This window comes from Lepisma saccharinum, chromosome 25, assembly GCF_977018435.1.
Source record: "Lepisma saccharinum chromosome 25, izLepSacc3.1, whole genome shotgun sequence".
Taxonomy (NCBI): domain Eukaryota; kingdom Metazoa; phylum Arthropoda; class Insecta; order Zygentoma; family Lepismatidae; genus Lepisma; species Lepisma saccharinum.
This window is the reverse complement of record NC_139253.1, coordinates 16,163,710-16,178,666: the sequence shown is the minus strand read 5'-3', so window position 1 is coordinate 16,178,666 and position 14,957 is coordinate 16,163,710. Positions and strand designations below refer to the sequence as shown.

The following is a 14,957-nucleotide window of genomic DNA, read 5'->3' as shown; positions in this document are numbered from 1 at the left end:
ACTATAATAATACTAGTACCCAGGTAGTAGTAATAAATCTGGAATAAAATGAGTTCATTTTATTGATAATGGTTACCATTTTATATTATTATTTTGTTATTTCTTCTGTTCCAGTTTTATCAACAGCCTGAACCCCCGATACAAAAATTTCTGGGGATGTCTACAAGTGACTTCCCAGAAAGCCTCAACTTACATCCTTATTTCAATTTTACATCATGCAAACTATAATATACTTTCATTTCTTAATTGCCTTAACATTCACCACTATTTGAACAAAAGTGCAAAGATGAAGTAACGTGCACATTCCTAACATGCAAAAATTTTAATAAATTGAAATATTCTACTTTTTAGACTTCCCCCACCACCACCATGAAAATCCATGCTGTCAAAAGATGAGCAAAACCGCCAGTTCTGGGTTTTTATTTTGTTTAAAAAAAATGTTCGCGGCATATTACTAAACAAGAAAGTACTTACTTTATGTCCTTCATGGAAAGAATGCCACTGCTTTGAAGTGGTTGGGCGAAGATCTCCTGCAAAGTGCACAGAGTCTGGCAATACTTTTTCTCTGTGTCCACCAGATCCTGAGCCACTTGCAGACGCTGCAGTTCATTCCATTCTAGCCCTATTTTACCAGAAGGTATCTGGATTATTGTTTGATTGCCATTAGGATACCCAGATGCTGCATTTCCATCTTGTGAACCTAATTTTGTAGAAAAACATACTGAAAATATTTAACGAGCCATTGTTGTATGTACAGTAGGTAGGTATGACAAAGTCATGCAAAATTAAACATTTACGAGCATTGAAATTGTATTATTCAATCGAAAAACCCGTCACTCCTCACGGTAAAAATTTAGATGTTTTTTTCTTTAACATCTATCCTATTCTCCAGATCTTGCACCCATTAAGTTCCAACATTTACTTGAACAAAACGGCCATTTGTAACGAAGGACTCAGGGTTGAGAAAAGGATTATGTTAGTTTGGAAGAATTGGTGCCACACTTTAACAGATGAGTGAATAGAAATTGGGATTATGAAAATAACCAATGAAAATGTGATTAGCTGTATTATATTTTTCAAATATCCATATTATTTTAAACACAAAGCAAAGAAATATACTATCTGGATAAGCCTCATATTTAAAACTTTTGAAGAGTTTTCTCATAGAAAAATTAGCTTTCATCCTACATTTGTAACAAAATTAATTTTTCCACTAAGTTCTAACATAAATGTAAAAATAAAAAATGGATAGATATAAATATATATTTAATATTATTATTAAAATTATTCTTAATATATATTAAGAAAAGCAGTGATTTGTTTACATTAAGGATGGTCACTGATTAAGTCAATAGAAAGAACAAATATATTACCTTTATCTGTAGAATTTAGAACTCTGTCCGTTTCATCGGGTGTAACCTGTAAATAAAATAATGTAAGTAATTTGAACATATTTCACAAACCTATTGAGTCAAATAAAACATTTTAAATTTCTGACACATAAAACACCATCAGGTCAAACGAATAACTTTTAACCCACAAGTAAATAATGGCATTATTAAACAATAAACTCAACAAACACACATTCTTGAAAACAAAACATTTTTAAAAGCTTTACCTACAAAAGTTGTCACATTCTCAAAGATAGTATTGGCGTTGCTTTTGTAAGTTCCAATTGTCTTTAGGCACTACTTTCATGGTTTCAAATACCTACTGTGTAGGCATGAGGTGGGTGGTCCAGGAATAATTCCCCTCATATTCTAATTTTAGAAGTTTCAAATGTCAGTCTGGTTCTTCTGCACTTCCTGCATATGTTCATCATTCTGCATTCCATTTGGAGCCCAACAGGTATTTCAAATAACTAAATTTATTAGTCTGGCTATTGACTCTTGCTGGGAGAGAGAAGAAACAGTTTACTATGATGTGGGCTGGGAAAGCAATCATGTATATTATGTCGATCCCAGTATATATTACCTCTTTCTCAAAACTGGTTTTTCTAGGGTCACTTCCTCAAATACCATATTCAAGATATAGAGATGGCTTTTAACATATCAAAACTGGTCTTACAAATGAAACCATGAAGTGATGATGGTGCTCAAAGATTCAAGCTTACATAAAAGGTTAGCAGACTCCGAGCCTGCCGATGGTGCAGTGGTAACGCAATCGCCCTGTAATCAAGGGGTCCTTGGTTCGATCCTCCTGTGGAAGCATATATCACAGTGGTTTCGATTTGGATCCCACTTTAAACTAAGTCTTATCCGGATTAGTCTATCTGAGCACAAGGTGGACATCTTTTGAGAAACTTGCCACGTGCAAGATTGGATAGAAATCATAACGAATTCAGAGAAACCAATTGTTATAGGCATTCGTTATGCAACTCTCTCAGCTCTCTCAAATCGTCGAGTATAATGCCTTGTGGTTACAAAGCGCTGCAATATTATCTCGTTTTATGATCTACAGCAGTGCCGTAACGTGGCAAGTTAACTGTCACAAGCACGGCAAAACCAACGCAGCAGCAGAAATCGAAGCATTTTCAAGCAACAAAATGGAACTTGCAGTTAAAACATTATGCAAACCTGCTACAAACCTAAATTCTCTCCAGTAAACCTGCAAGGCCAACATACTTCCGAAAAAGTATCTGGGGCGCTGAGCAACGTTTACCAAAGACAAAGTCTTTGTAAACCTACTAGTCTCAAAATAATAGAATCAAAGACACATAATGTGTGCGGCTTGTACCTATATTGCTGGAAGTCCTGGATAAAGCAAGAGGATTTTGCCTATCCAATATTTTCAGTTTGGGACAGTGGCGTAGCAGCAGCTCCCGCAATGCAGGGAGGGCCCGAGCTGTAGGGGCCCCGCTGTGTTCTCTCTCTGTGATTCTGACATTTTATATAATCCCAGAAATTCAGCAGTTAGTATCCCTTATTTAAAAAATGGATTTACGAAACAGAAAGTTGGTTCCCAGTAACATATCATATGACTACGTCTGCGATAAGCAGTGGTGAGTTGTCTCAGCCAGAGGGGCCGGCGCAACTTGACATTATGGGTATCCTCCGAAATTCAGAATTAAATTACTTGCTCACAGATTACAATCGATAGAAAACTTCTCTCATCTTATACCTTTATAGCTACGCAATTTTCGAAAACTTAGTGTAGTGAAGTATAGTACAGTTGTGAATCGAGTAGAAAGATTCAGCTGCTCAATCGGTCGATGCCTTATACACAATACCTAAACAAATAAGATTACCTTTTTCATTACCAGCAATATTACGTGATATTTAAAATGTAACTTCCCACCAAATATTTTCAAGAGGGCCCTCAAGCATCAGAATGAGATTGAAATAAGATCCGAGATAAATTTCCCACATTGTCCACAGCTATTACGTTTTACTTCAAAGCGGCCCAAAAACCGAGGATGTTGATCCCAGAGGCAATTTTCCCTTTGCCCTTAGATTCATAGTCCCAATTCCGCCACGCATGGTATACAACGTATGTAGTGCACTAAGTGCTCCAATCCCTCCAATCGGTATTTCATTGAATGACAAATTTTCAGTGCATAAAGTCCAGTCGCTGCTTAATTCTATCTCTCAAGACTTGAGTCCGCCTCTATTTCTTCGCAGCAGACTACAATTGACCCTTTGATATTAGGTCACCATCGACAATGTAGAGGTCCAGTTCAACTCCCGTAACTGAAATGATAAGTTTGCTTGAGTATATAGCCTAACTCACTATTAGTATTAGAAGCGTAATGTGAGCGGCTCTTACATTGAATCTTGGCCTGGCATAGCCAGAGGATGGCTTTGTGGGCTAAAGGTGGATCCACCTCTAAGTCCAAAAAAGGAGTGTTTACTATCCTTTTAAAAAAAATCCCAAACAGTACTTTTTTTAAATATATGTGTATTAAGTATAACCTACAACTTTTTTTAAAAAAAGTTTGAAACAAAAAAATACAAAGAATCACGAACAAAATAGTTGGCTGTGTAAAGCCTCCACCCTCCTTAAAAAAAGAATCCTGGATGTGCCACCGCGTTGAAGTAAGAGAACATATTTCTAATTTCTTCATCCAGCTATTTATCAGAGATTTAGACAACACTGATTTAGTTTCGACAAACTACTAAACTGGTATATAGCCTAAGTCGATGACAAAAAATAGGAAGGAAGGGTTAAAGTTAATTCATTTTACAACTGGGGGGGGGGGGTTGCTAACTATCGTGTGTCTGTTCCACTCTGACATCATCTCGGTGTTTCTTTTTTCCACTGAGGGGGCCCCCAATATTTTACTAGCAGGGGGGCCCAGAGAACTGCGCTACGCCACTGGTTTGGGATGTAACATTTTTAGAGGGTTTTAAACCTAAATTTAGGGTCAAATGAATGAAATAGGTGTATCGAATCCGGGACCCCTTGATTACAAGGCGACAAAGGAACCAGTATGCCATCGGGGACGTCACGGATCCAAATTTAAACTGTCGGTCCAGTTCCGAGGAGCCTAGTCGACTTAAAATCAAACTTTTAAAAAATATTTTCGATCCTGTTAAACTTGGTGGTAAAATACAGTACATTTGAGCCTTCAAAAATATTAGGAATAATAATACAGTGGAATCTACTAGGTAATTCAAACAGAGAAGTTTATTCAGCTTGAAACCATTTTTAAATTACGTGATGTTTTTCTTAATTCGAATTTTGGATAATTCGAACTTTCTCTTGTTCCCTTGGAGTTCGAATTAAAGTGTTCACTGTATATCCAAGAACCTGGCATGGCAGTTTGGAGGGGATTCGCAACTGAGCACTACTAAATTCGTTGACTCCACGTGCACACCTGTGGCTACTTCGGTTTTGTGGCAGTTCCAGTGGAGTGTGGAACGTATCCCGTTGAGCACAATGAAGCGTCAACAATGGCAGGAAAAATGAACAAACAGAGCTTAAAAAGCGTGCAAGTACATTCTTTGTTAGTTTACGTTGCACTCATTTGCAGAACTGGAATTTCTTCGGACTGAAACTGGAGGCAAGCACGAGTCAATTTACATAGTTACCATCGCATTGAAGAGGTTAAGTAAAAAAGAGGCACTCCTGTGAAACAACTTTCTCTGTATGCAAATGCCACTACAATTGTGGCAATGACCTTGCAATCCTAAACAGCAATTACATTTTTTTGCCAATTTAAACGGGGCTTAACGAGAAAGAAAACCACGAAAAGTGAACGCGTAACTGTTTTCTCTCGAACAGGTCTCGCACAATATTTACCGAGGACAAACTCCTTCACCTCGTCGACAAAATGTTCGTAAATTGAGACGTTTGTAGTCGAGAGCTCTTGTACCGTCTGGGTAAAACCAGTTTTATCCAAAGAAGGAAAAGTTAAACGTGTGGTAAGCATATCTGCTCTGGTGGTTAGTGACAACGCGGGCTGGCTTCAGAAGTTACGATTCCTATTAAGCAAATGATTCGGTTACTGACCTCATGGGCCAAATTCATTCCGAAACATTGTCTACTGGGGAATCTACACGCTGAAAATTCTTTACCTTGATCCATTTATCCGCATGCTTTGTGCGACATACCTCTAAAATTTTGTATAAACGCCTAACTTACGATAATTTTGGCGCTAAATCTAGCCTTGTAGTCTAGAAATGTATCTACACCCTGTACGTTTGCAGCAATGTTGTAGCACACAAACTCTCTTAAAAAATGTTTGATTTTCAAGTGCTTTCCGCACAATATGTGAAAAGCTAGTAAAATTTGCTAGAAAGACTAAAAACAATCTACATTTGAATACTCCTGTTATTTAGTATGCATGTAAAATGTTGTAGCATGTCATTCTAACTACTCGCCAATACCATTCGGAGTGGGCAAGAGGAGCTGTTGTCTTCCCCCGGATATTAATGTCTAAAATTACACTTTCTACACATACTTTGCATAATTTCAGGCACAGTCATTAGCATTAATTATTATGAAGGAGTTGTAATTACAAGTAAGACTACTAAATATTGTTGCAGGAACAACTTCAAACAGAAGCAGTGTTTTGGGGGAAAGTGCCTTGCCCTCCCCCCGGGAAAATCCCTGCGGAAACCCTTGCTTAAACCAATTTCGGACAACGATTAACGTTTTTCGATGTTTCTGAGCTGAAGAAAATAGGATATACGGTAAATGTTATCCTATCCACTATCTGTGGCGTGTTTCAAGAACAAATCCTTGCAAAACATTAAAACAAACAATTTCATTATCGAATTCAGAAGTGTAAAATCCACACAGAGTCTGGAGTGTAAAAATGTGTTTCAAATTTGGTAACATTCTTGAGCTACGTCATTTTTCAAAATTTCGGAACGAGCCCGAGGTCCATGCTATTGTCGCGGGTAGGATTTGCTCATGCCCTGGCATTGCGAGATTTCACATGCACCATTCTGAGGTTCCGGATAAAAGTCTTCCCTATGCGACAGTCACGGAGTACAGTTTTCCCAAATATCATGGCAGGCTGTAACGGCTTGCGGAATAGCTAGAATCGAAGAGCGGAACCCACAAAAGCATCTGCCAGGCATTATTCAGTGCATGATCCGAAGCATGGTGTGCAAAGACTACACGTTCGACGTGTCTTCGGCAATGCGCGTTGGTTTTTTGCACGCATGTAAGTTCCCACGAGAAAAAGTGATCTACGTCAGTGTGTGCACGTTTCGACAGATAGCTCAGGTGCTTATATTCGTCTCATATTTAATCTGGGATGAGTAAACCTACGGATTATACAGAATGAGACGAGACTAGACTTGTCAAACAAGTCTCGTTTGTGAAGAGGCGTGTCTCGATTTATAACTCGCGTCTCGTCGCAGTATTTCGATCTAACGCGTTTTTTAAATATGGTTATTCTCTTGGAATGTACTGTATATTAACTGCACCTTATTTATGCCCATTGATTGATTTCGTTTATATTACTTAGCTTTTCTGCAACTATTGGCTAATTGCGAAGATGAGGATGCGTAATATGCACACCCATGCCTAGGCAGGGATTCGAACCCAGGACCTCTTTCTGTCATCGTCTATAGTAACAGCTTCTTAGTAAGCCTTTGGTTTTGTCTATTGAAATGAAGGATGGCAATTTCTGGAGGGAGGGGGTTGGTCCACTGACTGGCTAGAACCTCTCCCCCTTTTCGGCGCACATGACTAAATGAAAGAGTTACTTTTCGAGCGAAGTAACCGTAACCGACAGCAACTTTTCGAGCAAAGTAACCGTAACCGACAGCAACTTTTCGAGCAAAGTAACCGTAACCGACAGCAACTTTTCGAGCAAAGTAACCGTAACCGACAGCAACTTTTCGAGCAAAGTAACCGTAACCGACAGCAACTTTTCGAGCAAAGTAACCGTAACCGACAGTAACTTTTCGAGCAAAGTAACCGTAACCGACAGCAACTTTTCGAGCAAAGTAACCGGTAACCGACAGTAACTTTTCGAGCAAAGTAACCGGTAACCGACAGTAACTTTTCGAGCAAAGTAACCGTAACCGACAGTAACTTTTCGAGCAAAGTAACCGGTAACCGACAGTAACTTTTCGAGCAAAGTAACCGGTAACCGACAGTAACTTTTCGAGCAAAGTAACCGGTAACCGACAGTAACTCTTCGAGCAAAGTAACCGGTAACCGACAGTAACTCTTCGAGCAAAGTAACCGGTAACCGACAGTAACTCTTCGAGCAAAGTAACCGGTAACCGACAGTAACTCTTCGAGCAAAGTAACCGGTAACCGACAGTAACTCTTCGAGCAAAGTAACCGGTAACCGACAGTAACTCTTCGAGCAAAGTAACCGGTAACCGACAGTAACTCTTCGAGCAAAGTAACCGGTAACCGACAGTAACTCTTCGAGCAAAGTAACCGGTAACCGACAGTAACTCTTCGAGCAAAGTAACCGGTAACCGACAGTAACTCTTCGAGCAAAGTAACCGGTAACCGACAGTAACTTTTCGAGCAAAGTAACCGGTAACCGACAGTAACTTTTCGAGCAAAGTAACCGGTAACCGACAGTAACTTTTCGAGCAAAGTAACCGGTAACCGACAGTAACTTTTCGAGCAAAGTAACCGTAACCGACAGTAACTCTTTGTGCAAAGTAACCGTAACCGACAGTAACTCTTCGTGCAAAGTAACCGTAACAGACAGTAACTTTTCGAGCAAAATAATCGTAAACGAGTAACTTCTCGAGCAAAATAATCGTAAACGAGTAACTTTTCAAGCAAAGCAAAAGTAACCGAGTAACTTTTCGAGCAAAATAAAAGTAACCGAGTAACTGTTCGAGCAAAATAAAAGTAACAGTTAATTTTCGAGCAAAGTAAAAGTAACAGTTAATTTTCGAGCAAAATAAAAGTAACAGAGTATTTGAAAAGTATTTTTCATAAGACCACCGAAGTCACAATTCCAGTAAATATTCATGTGTTTGCAGGAAAGATTTTATGGTCCGTCGGCTCCCTCTGAAAGCTTTGTTCCAGCACAAGACCTGAGCTAGAAACTGGTACTAAAAAAGGAAACAAAACACTGCGAGGCAGACATTTAAAGAGCACTTGAGAAGGGTGGAAGACCCAGGAGTCTTTGTCCGTGGTCTCCCATGACCTTGGAAGAGGTTACGCACAAGAACATCTTCTCACGTTCCATACAATGTGGCACCTGTGCTCTCTCCGCTTCGCTTACCATTTACCCTCTGGGGTTGAATAAGGGATTTCAGCCCACGATCTTCTCTCGTTTCTATACAGCTTCGATTACGGAACAGGGTGTTGAAGTAAGTCTTAATTTTTTAGCTGAACATACTTCAAATGAAAATTACAGAAATACTGTAAAGCCAAGATGTCCACACTAGCGACATTGCTTCCAAGCGGAGGTACAAATAAGATTGTTGATAAGTACTATTTGGACATTTCTTATTGTTACCCTGCCCCCGTGTCAGGGCAACAGTGTTTTTTTTTCTTATTGTAATATTTATTAATATGTTAATTAATTGGGTAATCAAGTGTATAAACATATATATGTCTGATTAGTGTAAATCAATTTATTATGCATTTTTAGGTTCGTATTATTCCATGTATAAATACCATGTAGCTCTCTGTTCTTTCTTCGTGTTTCGAACGTTCAAAAGAAAGGCGGGCTTAGAAATTTTGCCGTTGGCAACAAACGCCAACAAAACGTATATAAACTCCCAGATGAGAGTAGGGGAGGTCGGCTGTTGGAACTGAGACTTGGAAGGGAGAGGCTGTTTTTGCTTCGGTTAGCTAGGACCGGAGGACAGATCTCCCGAAACGGATGCTGTAAGAGATTGGATTGCCGAACAAGCTAGTGCCTTGGTGTCCAGTTTACAGGTAAAAAGGTAGTTGTACTGGATGTTATTTTGAAGTAATTACGGTGCGCCGGGCAGCCTAGTGCCTTGTCACCGTAGAGGTTGAGAAATGTACACGTCGGGCGGCCTAGCGCCTGTTTAAGACGTTTCTTGGAGTAACGCGAGTCTACCTTGTGACAAGCGTACTTCAGATGTAATTCATAAAATGTAAAGCATCCAGGTACAAACAATAGAGATTCCAACATCAAAAATTAGAGTTTTGGCCCGATAAATAATTAGAGAAATGAACGTTCGGAAACGACATGTATATACTTTAAATTTTACGTTAATTAAACTATAGAAATTATCCAAAATTTCCGTTTATAATTTCACAAATGCTGGACAAGGTAATTTATCCCCCTATAGCAATAAGGTTTCGCAAAAGTTATCCGTTGTCTCTTGTAGTTAATTATATAATTATGTTGACTTGTAGCAACCCACGTGCATTGTCGTACAAAGAAAGATACCCCTAGACAAATCTGAGCCGAGTACGAAGTGCACCGAACCTCGAGTGCGGAGGTAAAGTGTGGGGTGGCAGGCTAGTAACATTATTTTAAGTCAAATCCTCATCAGTGGCGGCGTCAGGCTCTGCTGCGGGGCTAGGGGGCACATCTTTAAATACAAATACATTTCATATTCACAATGTTATTACATCACCCCCAAACAATAATTAGAAATGTAAATACAAGAGTAAAAACGAACTGTACAAATTCCAATGCTGTATTGCAAAAGTACTAAATTTTAATTTCAGATCTCCATGATTAAGGGGTTAGTAGAGCGTGCTCCTAAACCAGAGATCATGGGTTCGAATCTTTTAAGGTTTCTCACCGTACTTTCATTTTTATTACGAAATTTGCCTGTTGTATTTTGACGTGGTGGGCAACCTGATTTAGGGTGTGCCACGGCCCATCTGGCCCACCCTGCGCGCCGTCACTGATCCTTAGATTGAAGATTGAATATATGAAAGACACTCACAAAGATACACCCTGCCCAGGATTCGAACCCAGGACCTTCTGTACCGAGAATCTTGAATCAACCACTCGACTTGCTTGGCCACAGAGGAGGCATAATCGCATATTACGAAGAAGCGTTTTTAATAGAAATTGTATGGACATGAGTACGCTGTGTAATGTTTAAACAATATTTTGAACAGTTTTTCGTTAATTTCTTTTTTAAAAACAGCCCTTGGGGGCAGATAGTGGAATAACTCGGAGAGAAGTGCCAGAAAACACCCCAAACACACAAATATCAGTGAATGTGATGATTGTACACCCTATATAATTCTATAGGTTCGTGGTGACGAGGAGGGTGAATGGTGAATTGCTGAAGAATAAAAAATGACACAGGCATGCGTTACACTCGATTCGAACTAGAATCTCTGGCTTCGTAAAGTGCTAGGCTAACCACTACACCACGGAGGCCAGGTACGTGTGGAGGATTTGAATACAGTATGGTAGTGACCAGGAGGGTTGGTGAAGATCATCACAACCCCTCAACTTGCTCCAAAAGTACACCAAATGCAGGAACTTATGCTAAATGGCGCGACTACTAAAATATAGGGCATGCTCTCTCCTGGATACGTCACTGCAGCGCCTATCATGTTCAGTGTAGCAAAGGAATGAAAGAAAGCGCAGAGAAGCTAATTACTTGCTCGTGATTAACAGGCTAAATAGAGGAAAAGTGGCAAGTCATATTTCTGGTGAGAGTTTACACAGGGTGAATTTATACCGTGAACGGAATCATGACCATTTTGACACTGATACCCGCTCGATTCCACGCAATGCGGCTCTTGTTCTTCCAAGATGGAGGACAACGAATCAAGCACTCGCTAGGCTCCAAGAAAAGCGCGGGTTAACACTTTCACCCATCATGACTCTTCTGTTTGTCTACGTAAGGAGATTTTCCTGGCATCAACTTGCGTGTTACGCTCTAGGGTAAGTAAAAGCGACAGTACGTCAGATGTTTCGATGAATTGCAGTTCGACTTCCGGTTTTGTGGAATATGAAAGTGACAGGTCCCTGATGACATTTGTAGAGGAGTATGCGAAACTGTGGACTTCCATTCATTTTTTGTATATTGAACTTAGTTTACAGAGTCGTTACGGTTCCCGGTGTGAATGCTCTCCGTTCACCTAGGTTATTCTGTCATTGAGGGAAATAGGCAACATGATTGGTCACTTGCGGGGATGTCTTCCTACGTGTTACTCGAAACAGCCAATGAGAGGAGCATGTTCTTGACATCTTCCCGCGCTTTTATGCTATTGGAGGCCGGGAAGAACGCCAGGCGCCCGAAACAGCCAATCAGACAAGCATGTTCTTGAAATCTGCCGCGCTCATCTGCTATTCGAGGCTGGGAATTACGCCAGGCGGCCGAAACAGCCAATCAGAGGAGCATGTTCTTGAAATCTTCCCGTGTTCTTATGCTATTCGATGCCTTAAAGTAACGCCGGATTTACTTTAATCACCATTCTACCCCTCTACAACCAGTTTGGAAGTTACTCAATAAAGATAACGCATTATTATTTATTTTATCATAATAAGGACATTTAACCATTTACACAAGCATCACATCTGTTCCCTGTAGTTCAGGTTTTTCGCAGTGTAACTTCTAATTTGGGGAAACCAAAGCAGAGGTTTATTCAGAATATTTCATTTGATGGGGAGTAAGTTCGTATTTAGGAGAGTGAAAGGACAAATTTGGAGCCAAAATGACCAAAACTGAACCATTGTGAAAATTTTTAGAGGGTTTTGAGAAACTTTTGTGCGGTGTTAGGAGGGTGTGGATGAATCACTGCTGTAGTATAAACGTTACAGAAATAGATATGGTTAAAACCATTTTTCAGGGGTTGTGTAAAAATAAAATCTTAAAATATTTTTACGTCATCGCACACAATTGATTCGTAGATTGTTTTTTTATTTCGCTTTTCTGCCACTTTTAGCTAATGTTGAAGATGAGAACGAAAAGTGATAAGATGAAAACTGATGAACAGACAATCGTAACCACACATGGACAGGACACAACGTAGGTCCCACCGAGGACTATGATGGCTGTGGGTCCAAGCAACAGAGCTTCGCCAGTATGCAAAGTGCAGTACAGCGAAGAGACGACGACGTTACTGCACAAGAGAAATTCAAAATAGACAATAGCTTTATAATTTCAGTTTTTACATCCTCTGGTTCGTTTAGACATTCTTTTCATGTTCCTGAAAGTGTTAAAATGTAATGTGAGGAATTGGTATCTAACTAAGTAACTAACTCTCTAGCCTTCTTAAGCCCGAAGATTTATGGCTGCAGGAACAAAAGCCTTCCATCTGTCCCTATCTTGGGCAAGATCAATCTAATATTTTCCATCCTTAACGATTTCCTTTAGGTCCATCTTTAGGTTATAGTTCCTGAATTTAATTGTACAAAATGAACAAAAAAACAAGACATAGAAATGAAAAATTTCGTAAACTAAGTTCCAATTTCTTAGATTTGAATTGTCTTTTAGACACTTGATATGGCATGGACGGAACAAGATTTCTACTCGCAATATCTTCAAACGTAGTTTTCTCTCCTTTGGACTGACTCAACGCTTCAGGCTGTAGTCCAGTCGACTGCTGGATGTCCAGAACTTACACTGCTATTAGCAGGGAGGGGAGAAGGTTTTCAATGCGGTTGAGGAAACTGCAAGGCATGATCCTAGAGACCACAAAAGTGACGTCAATAGCTGGTGACGAGAGAGCACGTGGCTCGTGTAAAGGATCTTCTGTCACCAACGTTACCTGTAGGTAACTCAAAGTATCATAGAATCCGACCCATGTGCAAATCTCCACGATACATCCATTAGATATCTCATTCTCGGGTATGAGCTCAAAGGTTACTGCAAGTTGAAGTTTGTTTAAAGCAACTTTATGCACAAATAGGCTAATCGGGACTGGACAAAGCTTAAAGTGGGATCCGAATCACTACGTGCCTCTACCAGGGATTACTAAACCTTGATATTTTTTTTCGATTTAATTTACTTAATTTTTCTGCCACTTTTTGGCTAATCGCGAAGATGAGGATGAGTGATATGATGAATAAAAAGTACATTATACAGTACATATAAAATGTACCAGTATATGGGTAAGATATGGATTCAAAAGAAGAGAAGAAAATCCACAACAGTTCTGTTGGGTTTACTAATATGGACTTCAATGTTCTGGGTATTGGTAGGGAAAGATGTGTGCGTCATACAAGCCAACCAGTAGCTGCACATCGAAGAACAGGTTTCTTAACTGCTGAACAAACACTCTACAATCTTAGCATACACATTTCAACATATGCACACGGCATTTATGCTGCACGCGTCTTCGTTCTTCACATTGTTACATAACAGTTGTATGTGGATAATCCTTTGAGTGACTGAGCAAAAAACAACGAAAGCAGAAACTGTACCAAGCATTTTCTATTGTTCTTTACTTTCATCATTTGGTGCTAGAATAGCTTACACTGTACACATTCGGCAAATCTAAACTTATCCTTGCTCTACTTAATGTTATTTCCAAGTAAGCTATCCCTCCTCTCTCCTGAGCAAAGGTTAGTAAAAGAAGGTAAAACTACACCTGCATTTTTATTATTTAGCGTCGCTCTTCTGCCACTTTTGGCTAATCGCGGCGATGAGGATGAAAGATAATATGATGAAACTGATTAAGGGACACTCACAAAGAAGAACAACGCCCAGGTAGCGCTCTGTGCTAACCACTCCGCCACGAAGGTCGTCTTCCTCTACTTTGGGTCTCACCACAATACAATGTAGCAAGAGATCGCTGTTCAATTTGCCAAAGGAACGAAAAAACACAAAAATAATAAATAATACAATAGAATGAAAAAAATCAAGTCAACAAGTGTGCAAACTGATTACACAAATCAATAAATTCATGTTCACTGCTATTTTGGTGTCTTTTTTATTTTATTTCATAGTACCTTTTAAGCGCCTACTTGTATGCCTACTTACAGGTTTTCAGTGCCTAGGCATAAATCCGTACTCCAAATTATTTCACCAAAGATTTAACTACTGACTGAGCGTCGTCGCCTTGTAATCGATACACGGTGGAGGCACATAGTGGTTCGGATCCCACTTTAAACTGTAGGTCCAATCCCGATTAGCCTTACTGTGCATAAAGTGGACTTAAAACACCAAATCCATCACTGACTCTGCTGCTCCTTAGCAAAGGGAGGTCTGTTGCTTTTCTCCAGCGAGAGAGCGATAGAGAGAGGGGGGAGGGAGGGAGGGGGTAGTTCTCCATGATGTGGCCAGGTACACGACTCATGCATCAGCCCAGCTTCATCGCAAGAGAACAAAGTTGTTCGCGATGGGAGAACATTCTTCTTTCTGAAGTGTTAACGCCCTGTTACATTCTCTCGCAGTGACGTGGCCAGGTTTTCCCCTTCTCCAGGCTTCCAGGGATTTTTCTCCAGCAGATACAGGTGCGGGTACGCCCACATTCCTTAAGCGAGTTCAAGCTCTTCGGCGTTAAGACCTACAGGGTTATCCAGCTACACACAGCGCCAAACAAACTTATATTTTCACAATAGCGCTCTGCAGTGGTTTGATTATCCAGAATTTTCCAGAACAAAAATTACCATAATTTGGGCCTTT

At 39.9% G+C, this 14,957-nt stretch overlaps 1 protein-coding gene across 2 annotated transcripts in view; it reads right to left on the bottom strand.

Moving 5' to 3' along the window:
- The window catches only part of LOC145978897 (uncharacterized), a 155,418-nt gene that overhangs the window by 16,355 nt on the left and 124,106 nt on the right, over window positions 1-14,957 (bottom strand). For both annotated transcript variants that reach the window (XM_083111839.1, XM_083111838.1), the window contains exons 6-7: window positions 1,374-1,419; window positions 475-700 (exon numbers count right to left, since the gene is read on the bottom strand). In XM_083111839.1, the coding sequence (XP_082967965.1) occupies window positions 475-700; window positions 1,374-1,419 (272 nt within the window). The remainder of the gene's footprint in view (window positions 1-474; window positions 701-1,373; window positions 1,420-14,957) is intronic.